The 21904-nt window shown below is 36.7% G+C and overlaps 1 protein-coding gene across 1 annotated transcript in view; it reads right to left on the minus strand.

Annotated features, from left to right (window-relative positions):
• UFL1 (UFM1 specific ligase 1) overlaps nucleotides 1-21904 on the minus strand; it is a 51926-nt gene that overhangs the window by 22453 nt on the left and 7569 nt on the right. Inside the window, exons 4-6 of the mRNA XM_060030217.1 lie at nucleotides 14514-14611; nucleotides 13872-13986; nucleotides 11649-11779 (exon numbers count right to left, since the gene is read on the minus strand). Of these exons, the coding sequence (XP_059886200.1) occupies nucleotides 11649-11779; nucleotides 13872-13986; nucleotides 14514-14611 (344 nt within the window). The remainder of the gene's footprint in view (nucleotides 1-11648; nucleotides 11780-13871; nucleotides 13987-14513; nucleotides 14612-21904) is intronic.

Genomic DNA, 21904 nt, shown 5'->3' on the forward strand with positions numbered 1-21904 from the left:
AACTATAAAGAGAAACCAAGAAAAATTAGAAAACCCATTTGCTGAGATGAAAGCTGAGCTAAAGGCAATAAACAGCAAACTGAATGATGCAGATGAATAAATGATTAGGAAGAAAGAATAATGGAAATTACCCAATAAGAACAGCAGACAGAAAGACAAATGAAAAAAAATGAAAGCAATATATAAGACCTATGGGATAATATAAAGTGTGCCAATCTACACATCATAGGGATCCCAGAAGAAGAAAGAGAAAAGGGGATCAAAAATGTACTGGAAGAAATTATGGCTGAAAACTTCCAAACCTAAGGAAAGAAACAGATATCCAGGTATGGGAAGCAGAGAAGGTCCCAAAAGGATGAACCCAAACAAACCCACAACAGGACATATTATAATTAAAATGACAAAAGTTAAAAGATAAAGAGAGGTTTCTAGGCAGCAAGAGAAAACAAAAGAATTAGTTACAAAGGGAACCTACTTAAGCCTATCAGCTGATTTCTCTACAAAAACGTTTCAGGCCAGAAGGGAGTGACAAGATATATTCGATGTCCTGAAAGGGAAAAACCTACAACTTAGGAAACTCTACCTAGCAAGATTATCATTTAGGAGACAGAAAGAATGTCTCCGACAAGCAAAAACTGAAAGAATACAGCAATACTAAATCTATCCTAAAAGAAATATTGAAAGGTCTTCTCTCAATAGAAAAGAAGAATCTGTAGGAAAGAAAAAGAATATCACAACTGGAAAGTAAATCACTTAAATAAGCCAGTACACAGATTTTTAAAAAATTATTGTGAAAGCGATATTAACTACAATGAACAGCAAAAGGATAAACATGAAGGTGCAAAAGAGGACATCGAAATCAAAAAATACGGGGGAGAAAAGTAAGAAAATACAGATTTTTTTTTTTTAGAATGTGTTTGAGCCCATATGACTACCAGTTTGTAGCAAGTAGATACAGGAATGGGTTAACATACTTGAAAAACAGCATAATCACAAATCAAAAACATACAATAGATTCACAAAAAACAAAAAGAAGAGAACAAAAGCATAATACAAAAGAAAACCATCAAACCACAATAGGAAGACAAAAAGAAAAAGAAGGGAACAAATAAATACAAAATCAACTGGAAAACAAGGTTTAAAATGGCAACAAATACATATCTATCAATAATTGCCTTAAATGTCAATAGACTAAATGCTCCAATCAAAAGTCAAAGAGTGGCAGATTGGATAAAAAAGCAAGAGCCTACAACATGCTGTCTACAAAAGACCCACTTTAGGGCAAATGACACACATAAATTGAAAGTGAAGGGATAGAAAAAGATGTATCATGCAAATGGAAGTGACAAAAAGGCGGGGGTAGCAATACTCATATCAGAGAAAACAGACTTTGAAACAAAGACCATAAAAAAAGATAAACAAGGGCACTGAATAATGATAAAAGGATCAATACAAGGAGAAGATATTATACTCTTTAACATATATGCACCCAATATAGGAGCATCTGAATACATAAAACAAATACTAATAGTAGGAGACTTTAACACCAGACTCACATCAATGGATAGATCTTCCAGACAGAAAATCAATAATGCAACAGAGATCCTAAATGACACATTAGAATAGTTAGACTTAATTGATATTTTCAGGGCATTACATCCAATAAAACCAGAATACACACTGTTTTCAAGTGCACATGGAACATTCTCTAGGACTGACCACATACAAGGACACAAAACACACCTCAACAAATTGAAAAGGACAGAAATTATTTCAAGTATCTTTTCTGACCACAACAGCATGAAACTAGAAATCAACCACAGAAAGAAAAACAAGAAAAAAAACGATTACATGGAGACTAAACAACTGCTACTAAAAAAACAATGGGTCAAGATGAAATCAAAGAGGAAATTTAAAAATACCTTGAGACAACTGACAATGAAAACACAACCATACAAAATCTATGGCATGCAGCAAAAGCAGTCCTTAGAGGGAAGTTCACAGCAATACAGGCCTTCCTCAAAAAATAAGAAAAATCTCAAATAAACAACCTAACCTACCACCTAAAAGAATTAAAAGAAAAAAACAAAACCTAAAGTCAGAAAAAGAAAGGAAATAATGAAGACCAGAGAGGGAATAAATAAAAGAGATTTAAAAAAATAGAAACAAACAACCCAATCAAAAAGCAGGTAGAAGATCTAAACAGATACTTCTCCAAAGACATACAGATGGCCAATACAGATGAAAAAAACGCTCAACAATGCCAATTATTAGAAAAATGCAAATCAAAATTACCATGAGGTATCACCTGACACCAGTCAGAATGACCATCATCAAAAACATCTACCAACAATGCTGAAGAGGGTATGGAGAAAAAGGAACCCTCCTACACTGTTGGTGAGAATGTAAATCTGTACAGGCACTATAGAGAACAATATGGAGGTTCCTTAAAAAAACTAAAACTAGAGCTACCATATGATCCTGTAATCCCACTCCTGGGCATATAACTGGACATAACTATAATTCAAAAAGATACATGCATCCCAATGTTCATTGCAGCACTATTTACAATACACAAGACATGGAAGCCACCTAAATGTCCATTGATAGATGAATGGATAAAGAAGATGTGACAGATATACATACACACCCACACACATGCAATGGGATATTACTCAGCCATAAGAAAAATGAAATAATGCCATTTGCAGCAACATGGATGGAACTAGAGATTATCATACTAAGTGAAATAAGCCAAAAAAGACAAATATCATACGATATTGCTTATATGTGGAATCTAAAAAAAAAAAATGATACAAATAAACTTATTTACAAAACAGAAATAGACCCACAGGCATAGAAAACAAACTTATAGTCACCAAAGGGGAAAGGTAGGAGGGAGGGATAAATGAGGAACTTGGAATTAACATATACATACTACTATACATAAAATATCAATAGATAAACAACAAGGACATACTGTATACCACAGGGAACTATACTCAATATTTTGTAATAATCTATAAGGGAAAAGAGTCTGAAAAACAATATATATACACACACATATACATATACATACATGTGACTGAATCACTTTGCTGTACACCTGAAACACACCACTGTAAATCTATACTGCAATTAAAAAAAAAGAAATCAATAAAATCAAGAGCTGGTTCTTTCAAAGGGTAAACAAAACCTACAGACCTCTGGCCAGGCTCACCAAGAAGAAAAGAGAGAACTAAATAAAATAAGAAATGAAAGAGGAGAAATAACAACTGATACCACAGAAATACAAAAACCATAAGAGAATACTATGAACAATTATATGCCATCAAATTGGACAACCCAGAAGAAATGGACAAGTTTCTAGAAACATACAGTCCTCCAAAACTGAATTAAGAAACAAACTAATTTGAACAGAATGATCACTAGAAGTGAAACAGAATCTGTAATAAAAAAAACTCCCTGCAAACAGAAGTCCAGGACGGGATGGCTACACTGGGGAATTAATTCTACCAACCATACAAAGAACTTATACCGATCCTTTTCAAACTCTTCCAAAAGACTGAAGGGGAGGGAACACTCCCAAAGACATTCTATGAAGTCACCATCATCCCGATACCAAAACCAAACAAAAATACCACCAAAAAAGAAAATTACCAGTGTCTCTGACAAATGTAGATGCAGAAAATCTCAACAAAACATTAGCAAACCGAATCCGATAACACATAAAAAAGATCATACACCATGACCAATTGGGATTCATCCCAAGTTCACAAGGATAGTTCAACATAGCAAATCAATGGGATACACTACATAAACAAAAGAACAGACAAAAACCACGTGATCATCTCAATAGCTGCAGAAAAAGCATTTGACAAAATTCAACATCCACTCATGATAACAACTCTTACCAAAGTGGGTACAGAGGGAACATATCTCAACATAATAAAAGCTATTTATGACAAACCCACAGCCAACATAATACTCAACGGTGAAAAGCTGAACGCATTCCCGCTGAAATTTACTACAAGGATGCCCACTGTCACCACTTCTGTTCAACACAGTATCAGAAGTCCTAGCCACAGCAATCAGACAATAAAAAGCAATAAAAGGTACACAAATTGGAAGGGAAGAGGTAAAATTATCATTATAAGCAGATGACATAATACCATATACGGAAAATCCTAAAGACGCCACACAAAAACTAGAACTGATAAATGAATTCAGCAAGGTAGCAGGATACAAGATTATCATACAGAAATCTGTTGCATTTCTTTATACTAACAATGAAATATCAGAAAGGCAAAGTAAAAAAAATTCCCTTTAAAAACTGCATCAAAAAAAGATATACTTAGGAATAAACCTCATCAAGGAGGTGAGAGACTTATATGCTAAGAACTACAAACCATTAACAAAGGAAACTGAAGATGATTCAAAGAAATGGAAAGATATCTCATGCTTTTGGATTGGAAGAATTAATATTGTTAAAATATTAATACTACCCAAAGCAATCTACAGATTTAATGGAATCCCTATCAAATTACCCATGACATTTTCCACAAAACTAGAATAATCCTAAAATTTATATGGAACTATAAAAGACCCAGAATTGCCAAAGCGATCCTGAGGAAAAAGAACAAAGCAGGAGGCATAACCCTCCTTGACTTCAGACAATACTACAAAGCTACAGTAATCAAAACAGCATGGTATTGGCACAAAAACAGACACATGGATCAATGCAACAGAAAAGACAGCCCAAGGAATTCCCTGGTGGTCCAGTGGTTAGGACTCTGTGCTTTCACTGACAAGGGCACAGGTTCAATCCTCGGTCAGGGAACTAAGATCCCGCAAGCCACACGGCCAAAAACAACAATAACAGAAGACAAAGAGAGCCCAGAAATAAACCCACACACCCCTATGGTCAATTAATCTTCAACAAAGGAGGCAAGAATATACAATGGGGAAAAGACAGTCTCTTCAGCAAGTGGGCTGGGAAAGCTGGGCAGCCACATGTAAATCAATGAAAGTAGAACACTCCCTCATACCATACACAAAAATAAACTCAAAAATGGCTTAAAGACTTAAATATAAGACATGACACCATAAAACACCTAGAAGAGAACATTGGCAAAACATTATCTAACATAAATTGTAGCAATGTTTTCTTAGATCAGCCTCCCAAGGTAACAGAAATAAAAGCAAAAATAACCAAATGGGACCAAATCAAACTGATAAGCTTTGGCATAGCAAAGGAAACCATAAACAAAATGAAAAGACAACCTACGTACTGGGAGAAAATGTCTGCAAGCAATGTGACCAACAAGGAGTTATTTCCAAAATATACAGTTTATATAGCTCAATTTAAAAAAAAAACAAAAAACACCAAACAACCCAATCAAAAATGGACAGAAGACCTAAATAGACATTTCTCCAAAGACGACATAAAGATGGCCAATAGGCACACGAAAAGATGGTCAACATCACTAATTATTGGAGAAATGCAAATCAAAACTACAATGAGGTATCACCTCACATGGGTCAGAATAGCCATCATCAAAAAGTCTACAAATAATAAATGCTGGAAAGGGTGTGGAGAAAAGGGAACCCTCCTACACTGTTGGTGGGAATGTAAACTGGTGCAGCCACTGTGGAAAACAGTATGGAGGTTCCTTAAAAAACTAAAAATAGAGCTACCTTTTGATCCAGCAATCTCACTCCTGGGCATATATCCAGAAAAGACAAAAACTCTAATTTTAAAAGATACACACACCCCAATGTTCATAGCAGCACTATTAATAATAGCCAAGATGTGAAAGCAATCTAAGTGTCCATCAACAGATGAATGGATAAAGAAGATGTGATATATATACACACACACACACACACACACAATAGAATATTACTCAGCCATAAAAAAGAATCAAATGTTGCCATTTGCAGCAACATGGATGGACCTAGAGATTATCATACAACGTGAAGTCAGAGAAAGACAAATGCCATATGACATCACTTACATATGGAATCTAAACTATGATACAAATGATCTTATTTACAAAACAGAAAGACTCAGACATAGAAAACTTATGGTTATCAAAGGGGAAAAGGGGTGGGGGAGGGATAAATCAGAAGTTTGGGATTAGCAGATACAAACTACTATATATAAAATAGATAAACAAGAAGGTCCTACTGTATAGTACAGGGAACTATATTCAGTATCCTGTAATAAAGTATAATAGAAAAGAACATGAAGAAAAATATATATACACATATATATGTATAACTGAATTGCTTGCTGAACACCAGAAACCACCACAACACTGTAAATCAACTAAAAAAAAAAAAACTGCACCAAATTTTACATCCTTAAGCAGAATTATGCTATTGAAATACCAGGTAATTGATCTGTCTTCCCATTCTGTGATCAATTTGCTTTCCCACCAAAATTTCACCTCAAATTTGGTGACTCTTGACTATCTGTCTTGCCCTTTATTGTATGTTAATTTCCTGTTCATTCTATTTTTTCTGTCTGTGAGGCTCCCCTCACCTGGGAAGTCAGTGAATGTTATATGATTCCATTTCTGAAGAAAAATGAGATCACGAACATACTGAAAGGAAACTGAATGCTGTATTCCAGTTAGGGTGTATGACTGGGAGAAATCCACTTTAATTTCTCTTTTGCTTATCAGTCTTTTCTATAATGATTATATACTTCTTTGTTTGTTTGTTTTGTTTTTGCGGTATGCAGGCCTCTCACTGTTGTGGCCTCTCCTGTTGCGGAGCACAGGCTCTGGACACGCAGGCTCAGTGGCCATGGCTCATGGGCCCAGCCGCTCCACGGCATGTGGGATCTTCCTGGACCAGGGCACGAACCCATGTCCCCTGCATTGGCAGGCGGACTCTCAACCACTGTGCCACCAGGGAAGCCCCATTTCTTTTTTTTTTTTTGAACAGCTTTAATGAGATATACAAAATTTACATATAAATCTAACCAATTCTAAGTATACAATTCAACAATCTCAATAAATTAATAGAACTGAGCAACCAACACCACAATCCAGTTTTAGAAGGTTTCCATCACCCAAAAAGTTCCTTCCCAGATATTTGCAGTTAATTCCTGTTGCCACCCGTAGACCTAGGGAACCACTGATCTGCTTTCTGCCTCTACAAGTGTGCTTTTCTAGAGATTTCTTATAAATGGAGTCAGTATGTGGTCTCTTGTGTCCAGCTTCTTTTACTTAGCATGTCTTTGAGGTTCATGCATAATAAAGCACAGATCAGTATTCACTCCTTTTTGTTGCTGAATAGCATACTGGTATATGGATATACCATATTTTGTTGTTTGTATCCATTTGTCAGTTGATGGACACCTGGATTATTTCCAGTTTGGGGCTATTATGAATAATGCTGCTATGAAGATTTGTTTCATGCCTTTGTGCAGAGATATGTTTTCATTTCTTTTGGATAGATCCCTGTGAATGCTTTTCTTTTATAATAATTACAATTATTTTAAGTAAAGGAAACTATTGAAAAAAAGGTCTAGACTTTTTTCTGACTCCAATTTTTTCATCCCTATTCATTTTAAGCCAATTATACCAGTTCTCTGGTTTAGGTTTAGTCTGTGTTTTTATTCTTACACATATAACTAAAAGACTTTTAAGTTATTCTAACTACTTGATTCTCTCTTGTTGATTATTTGAAATGTTATAAATTTTCCCTATGACAAACCTGGGAGAGCATAAACAGTTGTCTAAATATGAATTAATACTTAAAACCGCTGTGTTTGGGGATTTTTGACTAAACTATTATTTTTACCAAATTCCTATATAGATCAATTTGGTTTGTATTAAATTATTTTACCTAAAATTTTCAGTTGAATTATCTAGAGCCCCCCCCCCCACCCCGGACCAATTAGGTCCAATTACGTGAAGTTTGCTCTCCTGTTTATCTTATTACAACCTTCTCATGTTTTTTGTTTTCTGTTCCTTTCTACCTGAACACATTCCTACAAAAATGCAGAGGGCATCTTGAAGAACTTTATCTTAAAACTGCTGGGTGCATAACTTACTGTGGGTGTTCAATAAAAGTTTAATTGGATTGCACAAAATTTCTAGCTTTTTTTGTACAATGAAACTTAGCTGCTGAATTATTTCAATCTGGAATACAATGTAGCTTAGTATTCTTCTCACTAACTACTTCCTGCTCTTTCTTTCTGGCTACCTATAGTAACAATAAACATAAACCCTTTTCAATCAGAGATGCAGGTCTTCTCTCTGAAGTTAGACCAGAAAACTGAGTTGGTTCCTTGTATTTAAGAAGCAAATATGAAGATACATTACCTTAAATGGAACTATCTAGAAGTCACACAGCCTAGCAACATCTTTTGTGGCTCAAAATTTGTTTTTGCTCTCATGGTTTGATAATACCTCCATACAGAGAAACTCAGGGCTACTATGAGTCAGGAAAATATTATTTGCTGAACCAGATGATAACTACACTCACCACAAAAACTAGTCAAAGAAAAAGGATAAATATTTGTTAATAGGAAAAATACACTTTTAGTTTATTTTTGTTTTTTTGACTAAGTGATAAACGTTCAGGGTACAAAAAAGTTACAAAACGGAGTCCCCCTCCATTCCTATCACTCAGCTACTCAGTTCCTCTCCTGGAAAAAACTACTGTTCTTGTGTTAGAAGGGTGATCTGGTGGAATCTGTCAGAGCCTATGTAAAGCAGACATCCACATAGGGAAGAGAGCTGTAGCAGCAAATGGGAGATCAGTCACATAAAGGGGAATTAATCAAATAAGTAAATACATTAAGGATAATGGGAGCTAGGTTTCTCATGGACAGAGAAGGGAGTTACAATTATGGAAAAGGAGAAAACTAGAACAAGACTTAGAGTGTTGGAGGTATCAGTGTGAACTCATGGTTCCTGATAAACAAAAATACAAAAATATAGATATATAGGGGGGTGTATACAATTGTGTAACGTGTATACCTTAGCTTGTCTGCTGAGAGGGCTTGGGAGTAGGAACAACCAAACAGCAATAAACAACCTAGTGTCCAGATCTTGGTTTCTAAATACTATACTCTACTAAAAGGAACCAGGGCTCGTTGGAGAAATGGCTGATTCCAAGGTTGGAACAGGTAAAGTATGAACTGAGCCTGGAACTTCTTGTTGCGCCAGAAAGAAGTGTTGGAAGAATGATGGGGACACGTCAAAAGGACACAGAAGCCAGCTTGAAAGGCCTTCCACTAGCTAAATCAGAGCCAATTTGAAAATCTAAATAATGGTAACAATAGATTATAATCCAATGAATAATATAGAAAACCATAAGTCCACAGTGATTTAATAAATGAATAAACTGAAAATTTGATGAAAAACAGGGTAACTCACATGATCTCAAACTGCCCTCCCCATAAATACTTAATTATAAAGGGAAACAAGAATCTTTATGAGAAGCCTAGCAGATATCTCCTTATTAAGAAGTCACAGTGCACCTCATCAGTAACTGGAAAAATCTAAATTGTATGCCACCTGATAGGGTTCAATGACAAGAACATATAATCACTTTTGTGATATTCCTGCCAAAGATGCATAACCTGAATATAAATATGACAAAGTAGCAGAAAGAAAAGATTTAATATTCTATGAAATAACTGGCCTGTGATCTTCAAGTGTCAAGGTCATGAAAGTAAGGTAAGTGTTCCAGTGACTAAGGAGACATGACATGACAATTAAATGCACTATGTGATTCTGAACTGGATCCTTTTTGTATAAAGAATATTATTGGAACAACTGGTAAAACATGAATGGGACCCACGGACTGGATGGTAGTAATGGATCACGGTCAATTTTCTGATTTTGATGTTTGTATTGTAGTTCTATAGGACGCTGCCCTTGTTTGTAGGAAATACAGACTAAAGTGTGATTATGGGACATCATGTCAGCCACTTTCTCTCAAATGTGACAGAATTAAAAAACAAAAAGGTTCTCTAGCAACTTTTCTGTAAGTGTGAGATAAAAAAAGGAAGAAAGAGAGAAAGAAAACTGTTGCATTAGATTGCAAGCTCTCTCTTCTATCCTTTTAGTCTTTTGTTCCACCAGGGCCCTGAATGTATTAGGTGTTCAATGAGTGCTTTTGATTTGTTGAATGACAAAAAGAAATCACTGTGGCTGCCACGAAAAAATGTCCTGAAAAGTAATAAAAGTAGAAGAAGGGGGACTTGTTAGAAAGTTCCTGAAACAGTCTAGGTAAAAAATGGACTGAAGTGGTAAGAATGGTGGTGTCAGAGAAGTAAAGATTACATAAATATTTAAAATATGAATTCAAAAGATGTTGTGTTATGGAAAGGGAGGTAAGAGAAAGGATGGCATAAAGAAGGACTCCCCGTTTTCTGGCAAAACCAACCTGATGATGATATTTACTGGTAATGGAAACACCAGTGGAAGAATAAATTCAGAAGAGGTGGAAAGTGGGACAGTAGTGAGTTATTTTAAATATGCTGAATTTGAGGCACTTATAATAAAACACTTCAACAGAGATGCTGTACAGATAGTATGAGTCTGAAACTTAGAAGAAAGGTAAAAGCACCTAGGCAGACAGTACAGGACTGAGAAGAAAAGATGGCCTGAAACAAAACTTTCAAGGCTCGTGAAAGGAGGAAGAGCCAGAAAAGGTACAGCCTAATAAGGTACAGCCAAAAGAGGTAAAAAGAAACCAGGAAAGTATAGTGTTAAGAAAAAAAAAAAAAAAGAGAGATGAGAACATTTTAAGAAGGAAGCTGTAATTGGGGTTAAATGGTGCTATAAAGTAAAACAAGGACAGGAAATACCCATTAAATTTAATGATACTGACATCATTGCTACGTAAGTTGTAGAAGCCAGGTGGGTGAGTTGAGAAGTGAATAAAGGTAAGAAAACTGAGATAGTAACTGTAGACATCAATTCGAGAAGGTTCACTTTAAGGAAAGGAATAAACAAGATGGTAAAGGGAGTGGATGGGGTTGAGAGAGGTTTGATTGTTTTAAAATGGAGAAATCTGGACATTTAAATGCTGGTGGGACCCAAAAACCACTGAGATAAACTAAATGACACAGGAGAAAAGAGAGAATTGAGAATGTAGTTTTTCTTAATTCCACACTGGAGTTTGTTACACAGGGCCAAAACATTAAGTTCAAGTGATTTTGAAAGTAAAATTGTTATTCATTAGAATTCTAGAATGTTATTTAGTAAAAAAAAAAAGTTCTAAAGTCATCCAGCCCCATCTGCGGCCCAAAGAAGTTAGGTGACTGACTGACTTATCTACTCAAGGTCACAAGGTTACTATGTGATAGGGATATGACCCAAGGACTTCTGACTGCATACTCTTTCCATGATCCCAGGGTGACTTTATATATGATCTGGGTGTTCTGCAGAAGTACATCTGGGGTCATAAGGATGGTGAAGGTAGGCAAGTAAAGGAGATGTGTGTTGGAGAGAGTGTGGCCACATTCTAGGGCTCTGGAATCCCCATTCCTATTTCACAGAAGCTGCCCTCTGTCTATTTAATAAACTAGGGGCCTGAATGAGATTCTGCTTTAAAAAAAAAAAAGCATACAATAATCAAACAAATGTAAAAATATACATAATTTAAAATATGCTTACCGGGTAATAGCACTGAACAACCCACGGATGCGTGCTTTATGTCTAGCTACAAAAGCTTCAGTAAATATTACTCCTCTGTTATCAAGATCAATGTGTCCGTTAATAATTCTACCTAGTCGCTGAGTTAGCGCCTGAGGGTAAAGATGGATGAAAATTCTTATTAATTTGAAAGAAAATTACACATTTACATTTGTACAGTCTTACTAGCGTCATGTTGCATGCTGATGCTGTATTAATCATATGACTGAATAATTTCAGCAAGCATGAATTAACAAGATATATAAGGTAAAATGAAGACTTAGGATCTAGGAAACTTCATAATCTTATGGCAGAGACAAGAATCGAATAAATCAAATAGTTGAATGTTAAAAGGCTCAGCTACATGCTAAAATAAGGCCTATTTCTATGGTAAAATAAAAGAGATTGATTAACCAATTTTCTAGATACAGGCAGTCTGACACATAGACAGCCAAGACATATACATGGGTCTTGGAGAGGATCCTATATGGAGCTTCTAACACTAACAGAGAGAAATAAATGTTATTCCAAGATTCTGCGACCTAGGGAAACATAAGACCTGAAAAGTTATCTTCTGTGATGCAAATATTAACAAACTGTGTCCAGAAATCTATACTGACAGACAACCTGATTTCTTGGTGATCTCAAGAGAGTATTTTTCCACAGCTACACTATGACTGGGATCAGGTACATATAAAATAAGCCTGGACATATTTGCCTTCCCAGGACAAGTTAAATCTACTCAAGTCAGCTGGCTGATACTTTTATGGTACAGAAAAATGCTTTCCAAACAACTTCTTAATGAGCTTTTAGAATACTGCCTGTGATTCTGAGAAAAATTAAAACTGGAAACTATTAAGAAACTATATATATTTCTAAAATGTATCAGTAGCACAATTTTATAAGAAATCATTTGAATCTGTTCTGATACTTTTATTTAAGTGTCTAAAATTTTTTTTTTTTACCTTCTGTGATTTACATGTATTTGCCGATTTTATCTTCTGTGATTTACATACATTTGCTCAGGAGCTTAGGCTCCTGAAATGCTTTGTAAAACAGATCTATGCCCTAAATGGTATTTTAGATGCAATTAGAAGAAATCACTCAGCTAAAATGAGTGAGTAAATCTGTTGTATTATAAATTAATCTCATGCAATTATGGTTTGTTAAGTTAAAGTATACCTAAAAAGAGATTTGGCTTTTCCCTGATTTGTTGCAGTAAATACAAAACAAAACCATCATTTATTGAGTACTTCCACTGTGCCAGCCATTTCAGTAGATATATCATGAATATAGCCTCACTGAGATCTATGAAAGAGACAATTATGCCCATTTTCAGATATGTAACTGGAAGCACAAAAGACATGAAATAATTTTCCTGACACTGAATAACTAAGCAGTGGCATAGCCAGAATTCAAATCAAGGTCTGTTTAACTCCAAAGCCCATGCACTTTCCACTGTACCAAATGGACTTCTATAATTCTAAAATGTCAAACCATTTTAAGAAAAAACAAACAGGGAACTAGCCTCTATTTTCAGGTAGCATTGTTATTACACTATAAATCAAGATATCTGATTTGAGTATTGACACAAGTACCAAAAATGAAGAGAATATAAGTGATTCCTTGGTCCTTCTTCCTGTCACACTGACAGTTTAGAGGAAAAAAGGTGACATCAAAAGATGTTGGTACTACTTACATTTTGGGCAAGAAAATTCTTTGTTGGGAAGGGATGTTCTGTGCACTGCAGGATGTTTAGCATCAGCCTTGACCTTTACCACACAAGATGCCAGTAGCACCCCTTCTAAATTATAGTCTTCATCAGTTATTTCTTAAAATATTTCTTAAAATATAACTAGGCAATCAGAACTGATGATACCCTGGTTAAAGTTTCTGTACAGTTGTTATCAGAACATTAAATAAACCTATATGCTTATGGTATACCTGCTACTGCATCAAAGCAGGCCTAGAACTTAAGTCTACTTAAGTTTAGGGTGTCTCTGGGTTCAGGAAGATTACAATCACGTCTAAACAATCTCATCAGAGCCATCAATGTTTAAGTATTCCCCAAATATATTGTTAGAACATCAGTAGTCAAACACTTGCAAAAAATCAATTAATGGTAAGAAGGTATAGTTTCTTCCCTCCCATTAAAATTCTTTTATTTATCTGAAAAGACATATTATAGTATTAAGAAAAAAATACCTGTGTCAGAAAGTTTCCGGGAAGATCATAGGTTTTACACAGTTCGGATATGGTTACCTGACCACTTTCCTGTAATTTATCATTTACCTCTTCTGCTAACCGATCCAAATAGTTCCTAATAGTTTAAAAAAAAAAAAGGAAAAACCCAATTAGGAATAATAATTTTCCTCTATCTATTATGTCTAATTCCTGTTGCAATAAGGTATGCCTCAAAAGTAATGAATATGTTTAGGTAAACACCATTCATTACTCATATTCTGAAAATTTTCTTATCAATTTAACTAAATGTAAGGTTAATCAAATAATAAATGCTGAAATTGTTTTCAACAATTAAAATTCTGCAATCATTTTCATTAATATTTTTGGAACAATTCTGCTTTCAGAGTTAAACTCATACAGGAAAGATGATAAAAATTATGTTTTGTGTCGCTTTAAAACAACAGAAAAAAATAAAAGTTATATTATTTCCAAGTACTCCACACAAGTAAATACTTACTTTTTAAGTACAATGATCCTTACAATGAAAATCAGCACTAAGTGTTCTAAACAAAATGCTGAAGTGGCCACAACTGTTCTAAATTTAAGTATAAATTTACTTACAAAAAAAGAAAACAAAAAAGTGTACTTAAATATCGTACATACTCATCTATCAGTTGTCCCAACACTAGCTGAACATGTCTTTCTGATTTAACAATGTCACCAATTCTATTTTCAATATGAGTCAGATCCACATTAATCGCCTGGAAAATAAGTACAAATTCTATTAGTGATAAGTTCATACTGTTTAAGTTTGATATTACATATTTAGAACTTAAAAAAAAACTTACTTATCCTTAGGTGAATTTCAAATTGATATGAAATATTATAACAAGTCTCAAATAAAAAATTAGAGGCTTGTTGCTTATTTACTTTGATTTCTGAACAAGTACATTTTCACTTGCTAAGAAAGTTCGTATTAAGAAGTTACACCATTTCAGGGGTCTTTTCTCCTCCAGAGTCCCCCTGGAGCCTGGGGAGTCTGGTGGGGCGCAACAGGCAAGTCCCAACCTGCCAGAGATCACACAGTGAGTTGGTGAGTCTGCGACCCAAACCACCCATTGCCTCGGAGCAGTCACCAGACTGCCGCCCCACAGGCAGCCACTTGGCCCAAGATCAACCCAGCCCTGGCTCTCTCGCTCAGGAGAGGCTCTGCAGGCCAGAATTCAGGGGATCAAGTTGGCCCATGCATCTCAGCCCCTGCTGTGGTTCTCAGGCTTGCTAAGACGTCAGCCAAACCTGCTGTCGGCTTCGTGAACAAGGCTTCTCGGCAGATCCTGGCTGGTGGTTCTGAGCTGGGAGGTAGATGTAGATGGGCCCCTGGGCTGAACAGTTAAAGTTTGTCAGGCAGAGTAAATTGGAGCTTGTGTTCCCTAGACACTTCAAGGACAAAGCTAATGGCAGGAGCTGAGCTCTGCCAGAATAGAGAGATAAGATGACCACATCTATCACTCCTGAGGTCAAGGAGACCTCCCTGACTGCACATGTGCAGAAAGACTCCTCGGGGGTCAAAAAGGGAGGCGCGCTACCCCATAATAGGTGCTGTCAATGTCCCATAGGCTGCTGCGCTGGAATCCATCTTGGCAAAAAGATGCACCTGCATATGGAGAAGCACCCTGGGTCAGGTCGGAGGTTGGAAACGAAGCAAGATGACTGGCCAGAGAAAAACAAACACCTGGAAAAACTCTCTCCATATAAGTGATTTAAATCACCTCTCTGGTGTGCTCCTCATTAGGGAGGATGCCTGCACTCTTCTCTGGGTGCATATTTTTGCTTTGCTCTAAATAACCTGGTTCTTTGTTCTCTTTGCACATACTGTGCTTCCAATAGATCTTGTGCCTGCTTTACAATGTCTTTTTGTGAATTTTTTCTCTCAAGAAGACAAGGACCAAGGTCCTCTCACCTGCCGACGTCGTCTGGTGCCATGACTTGGATTGCTTCCAAGGTAACTTGCACGTCTTGCTCAACTATGGCTAGAGACCTCTGCTTGCACTATCTTCCTTAGCTTCTCCTTTGGCCTGCACCTTTCTTTCCTACTTTTCTTGCACATAAGGGTCTGTTTTTCACTACATATTTTCACACCCTCCTGGGAGAAGATCTTTTGCTTTTTATTTCTAAACTGCCAATGCTGTCTTTGTCAGGCTGAGTGCACAGGCTCCCTGAGGTCTTATCTTTGTTACAAAAAACACCAGGGCATATGACTTTGGAAATAATTATGTTTCCCAACTCCAATTCTTCCAAGAGTTCCTCCTTTTACCTCTCGGACCCCCCAACCCCTCAAGCTTTGGCAGCCCTTACACTGCTATGGACAGCCTATTGGGCTGGCCAATTCCCAGCAGATAATGTCATAAATTTTACAAATGCTCAACCCCGAGGAGTACATCCCAGTAGGAAATCTTGTTATAGGACATAGGGGAGATCTGATGTCTATAAAGCTTAAGGGAAAACCGGCAACCACTCTGCACTGGTTCTAATGTCCACCCCAGGTAAGAAGGGAGGGCACCCTGTGCAAGAAACCAAAGCTGACCAGAGATGTCTGGTTAGAAATCAGTGGGGGAGTACAGGATGCTCCAAAGCCCATCAGCATTAAGATTGAAGGACATTCAGAGGACACTCTGAATCTCCTCCAGGTGCCTCCTAGTAATGTTTCCAGGATGCTGGACTTCATTTCTAGAAGCACTGTTCTCAGTTGCAGGTTATTCAACATGGGAGGATCTCCTTCTAAACCAAAAAAAAAAACACCCCTCAGAAACGCTCCCAGGGCACTAAGTTCTTTTTGTTCTTTCTGTCCACTTTTAGTCATAAACACCATGGAAGGTATCCCTGGGACAACAATGTATCAGCCAGTCTGCCTCTGTCATTAGGGCCAATTTGAGCACTCTTTGGTCTAAATTCTAGCTATGAAACTATGAATACAGAAAAAGATGATTTTTTTTTGACACTGTGTGGCCACAATACTCTTTAGACTCCAGAAAAAACTGGTTAAGATAAAACCCTTTTGAAATTGCAAAACTGGTTCTTTCTGCATATGCAATTAGAGAAAGCTAGCTTGTTAAAATACTTTTTTTCAGAATTCTGATCCTGAGAGAACAAAAATACGCCTAGGAGAAAGCCTGAAGTTAACTCTTATCATGTCCTTGAGAGACAAACAAAGCCCACTTTGCCTGAGACTTCAGCCTTGGGTTAATTAGTAGAACTTCAAGCCAAGGGAAAAAAAAAAGCAAAGAGGCATTTTAAACCTCAAGCAGAAACTGTGAGATCTCTGTCTGTCTGGATTTATGTATATCTCAGTATGTGTCTCTGTCTGTGGATAATATTGCTGAGGCTAATTCGTAAATGAACTCTATTTAATTGGCTGAAAGAAAAGTAAGTGCTTATAAATCAAACAATTCTATATATAAGAGAAACTAAGCTAAACAAATTTCAGGTTCACATGATCTGGGAAATATTCAGTATTGAATTGCTATCTGATATTAAAGTTAGTTTAAGTTTATTAATACAGACATGTCTTTAGAGTCATCAATATTAAGTATAATACCTTTGTTTTACCTAGGTTTACTGAAAGTCATTAAGTTCACACTGTATCTGTTACATTTGTCAACAAGAGAATTAACTTGGTATGGGATAAAAGCTTTTGAGTAAACAGTGTGGGAATAATTATGTTTTAGTTTTTCCAGATTTTTGGTACCTTGAAACTTTAGTTTTGCTAAATCAAGTCAAATGATAAAAAGTCATTAAACGTCTAAATCATTTTTAAGATAAAATACTGAAATATTGATTGCTGAACAAATCTAAATTCACCTACTTTTGTCTTCTCGCAAGAGGGAAACTAAAGATGTTTGGGTTTATCAGACACATGCCTTGTACTACATTGAGAAAAGAAACTGGGCTTTGGGAAAATGCATATTTTTAGAGGTTATGGAATATATTAAGTTTGCTAATCAGGAAATACCAATACGACAAACAGTTCACAATTGCTTTCTTCTTGGTTTTCACTAGAGGTTAAGGTTTTTAAGGGTTAACAAGTATAATACATAATTAAAGCTACTAAAATGATAAGGGAAGCATTTCACTGTGTGAAGCAAGTAGAATATATGTTGTCGGTGATAGAAGATATGAAGACTGGAATTTTTTCTCTCTCTGTTAAGAGAACAAAGTTTTCTTGGAATGCTGCTTTTGATAAGAGACTGTGTGAATTTCTTTGTCTTTAGGTGATTTGTATTTGCTTTTGAAATCTTTTGTTACTTTGGTTGAGTAAATAAGTATTATTTCACAATGATCTATGATTCTATTTGACTGTTTTAAAACTTTTTGATATTTTTTTGATATTTTTTTAACAAACTTCCCAAGTGTCAAATTCTAATTAAAGTTCTTCTGACCTCCAGCTAACTTCAAGGCACTTCACAGGGCCCCTGAGGCATCTCAGAAAAATATTACACTAACTGGGATTATTTGACAGATTAAATTACAGGAGGAACATTGTCAAATAAAAGGTAACAATGACAGAATCTGTAAAGATCATGACACATGTAGATAAAGTTCACTCTGCTTCTACAAAGATTAACCCCTGACTGTCAGACTCTGCCATCCTGATGTCCTTGTAACATGGCAATGGTCTACTCCTAAATCAGGAAACTTAAAATGGGTAAACAATAGCTGTAAATTAAACAGGGTTATGGGAAATCCAAGATGGCCACCTGGCTTTTCCCAGCTCCCTGGCAAACTCCATTTTTACTTGATGGGTTAAAGCCTTCCCTGGCTACAGGGCTGATGCCCTCACAATGAAAAGGAAATGGTTAAAAAATGTGTTTTCCACTTGGGGTATACTTTCTTCAACCTCCAGTGATCGAGACACCCACTTCACTAGACAAATCATATAAGCCTTAACGCAAACTTCTTGAAATTATCACTGTAACTATCATCCTCAATCATCAGGCAAGGTCAACAAAACTAATGGAAAAAGTGGACTCAAACAGAACAAAAATTAATTACATGGGATTAAAGGAACTGGTAAATATGATTAATTTTTATGACTCTGACATATTACCAACTTCTAATCTTTGTTTTTCAGATACATAAAAGCCCTTCTCCTCAAGTTACTTATGGCTTACAACAATTTGGTAATTTACACCTGAGGATAAAATTAAAACATTTTTCTCTTTGCCTGGTCCCTCCAGAAATTGGAGATCCTTGGGTTATGAACAGCCTTATCAGGTAAATAAAAAAGACTGCCTCCTGACATGTAAAGGAATCTCAAAATACTTTAGGGACCTCTAGAAGACAGAAATCCACCTAAGCAAAATCTGATGGCAGGCCTTTGGCATGGCTTTCTTGGCCTTGAGAGGCCTTTTGGGAATTTAGTCTGAGACTCCTGAGGAGTTACACCAGAGTCAGCATGGAGGAGCCTATACTGTCAATGGACCAAACTTATTTTGAAAACAAATTGATCTTGGCTGTGTTTGGTGGAAATGAGGGCATTTTAGAAAAAGGATTATGTTTCACTAAATATTAAATTCTAGTTTTGTTAATTAAGGCCTGTGTCTACTAAGACTCACTTCCCAGATAGTTCCTTGCTGTTAACATTATATTGTTACAAAATTTAATTAAATTATTAAAGGGACATTCTAAGTTTCTTTCTGAAGCCTAACTTCATAATCAACCTTTGGATAAAGGTCACATACTCCATGATCTACAACCTGGAGATTAACACCAGGCTATGATCATTTAAGTTTAAAGGAACAATTAGACTATACTAAGGATAACCAGCCTAGTAACATTAGGAAATTAGGCTGAACGTCTTATGGACAATGCCAATGTATATAATTTCCCTTAAAGATACGAAGTGGTACAAAACAGACTAAGACAGACAACTTGGGGATGTACTAGGCTGCACCTAATGTAAGTTCTTGACTTAAACCCTTACTTCTGACCTTACTAATACTGCTAGCTATATTATTTTTTATTGCCTGTTTTACAAAATTGTTGTTTCTTACATTACCAAATGTATGACTGATCTCTGATAAAATGATGATATATATATAGTCTCATACGAAATCAATGACTGTTAGTGTAACTCTAGATATGGGAGGAAGCAACAAAAGGGAATATTTTCCTGGATCATAAGAGACTAGTAAGACAGGTGGTCCAGAGACTTTTGGCTACTGATAACAAGGCCTCGTCCAGTAATAAATAGCACAGTGAGTGGCCTGTCAGCAAAATCTTCACCAGACCTGGGAATGAACATTCCTAGCACCATGGTACAAAATGGTCATAAAATGCCACCCAAACCACGTTCAAATTTATGATTATAAAGGGCCCTGCCAACTGGAAACTGGCACTCGCCATCTACCTCTACAAGGATTAAATCATGAGCTGCTTCAGCTGCTGACCTTCAACATCCCATGAAAAGAGTTCGGAATGGAAATCAGAAATGAGGCACTCTGTGCTCTGGGAAAAAGTGACAGAACAGGCCTTCAGATAGTTAGATATTTTCAGGTAAGGATATTTTTGATCCCTAATTCTTGCCTCTTCTCATACCTAGAAAAACATTAAAATCATTAACGGTGACATCTGCTTTGGCTATTAAGGGAAAAATTACAATTAAAAGTCAAAAAGTCAGCCAACCAAGGTAATACTAGGTGACACTATGGGCGTGATTTCAGAAAAGACTTTGTATTGCTGAGAACTTAAGTTTTATGAGCTGTGTCAAACTTGACGCCACCGGCCGTTCTCAGGACAATACCAGCTGACAGCTGGTAGCTACAACCTTACGTTTTCAAGGTCTCCTTTTGTAACTACTACATTTTTAAATAATAAAATTGCTTTAGATCATACATTAACAGAAAGAAGGGACATGTGTAGTGACCAACAGCTCCTGTTATTTATGTTTTAATAACACATCAAAGGTTAAAACCTACTTAGATAAAACTAGACAACTGGCTACGTGGCTACAGGTCTCCCCGAAGCACCAGGTCCATATTGGGTCTCAGGTTTATTCTCCCGGAAAAAAAAATTAGATCTGTTTAGTCTATTAATGTTCAGGTTGTCAATCCTCCAACTCCTTCTAACTGGGACTGTAACACCTACAACAATCACACTGGGTTAACAGAAAAGGACGTCAAAAATATATGACCAGGCCAAATGGTTCCATTCTTTGGACAGGATAAGCCAAGTACTGACTCTATCTGGACCCGTACCAAAACTGTTACCAAATGTAACCTGGTTCTTACTCCTGCTTGGGCCTCTGGTTACAATAATTCTTTTACTGATCTTTGGCCCTTGCCTTCTTTTAATCTACTTCTTCAGTTTGTTCTCTGCAACAGTTTCCCAGACAAGATGATGGTGATCCACAGATTCCAGCCATTCCTTGAAACGGATCTTGCCAGAATAATAACAGAAGTCACCCTGGGGCCCCTTAATGAAACCTGGTGAGGGCTCCATGACCCCAAGTAGGTAGGGTCTATGAGCCCCTTGCCAGCCTAAAGAATCTATAGAGGAAAGACTGTTGCTGTTCGTCCTCCCAATAAAGATTTCTTGGGGTTCACATCTCTCAGGGGGATTTGAGGTAGAAGGTAGACAGGCCCCTGGGATGAAGAGCTAGAGTTTGTCAGGCAGAGTAATTGGAGGTTTGTATGCCCTAGACACTTCAAGGACAAAGTTAATGGCAGGAGCTGAGCTCTGCTGAAGTAATTAGATAAGATGACTGCATCTATCACTCCTGAGGTCAAGGAAACCTCCCTGACTGCACATGTGCAGAAAGACTCCTTGGGGGTCAAAAAGGAAGGGGCGCTGCCCCATAAAAGGTGCTGTCAATCTTCCATAGGCCTCTGTGCTGGAATCCACCTTGGCAAAAAGGTGCACACGCATATCAGGAAGGGCCCTGGGTCTGGTCAGAGGTGGGAAACGAAGCAAGATGACTGGCCAAAGGAAAACAAAGGCCCGGAAAAACTGCCTCCATGTAAGTGATTTAAATCACCTCTCTGGTGTGCTCCTCATCA

The sequence above is a fragment of the Delphinus delphis genome, chromosome 14 (assembly GCF_949987515.2).
Source record: "Delphinus delphis chromosome 14, mDelDel1.2, whole genome shotgun sequence".
NCBI classification, from domain to species: domain Eukaryota; kingdom Metazoa; phylum Chordata; class Mammalia; order Artiodactyla; family Delphinidae; genus Delphinus; species Delphinus delphis.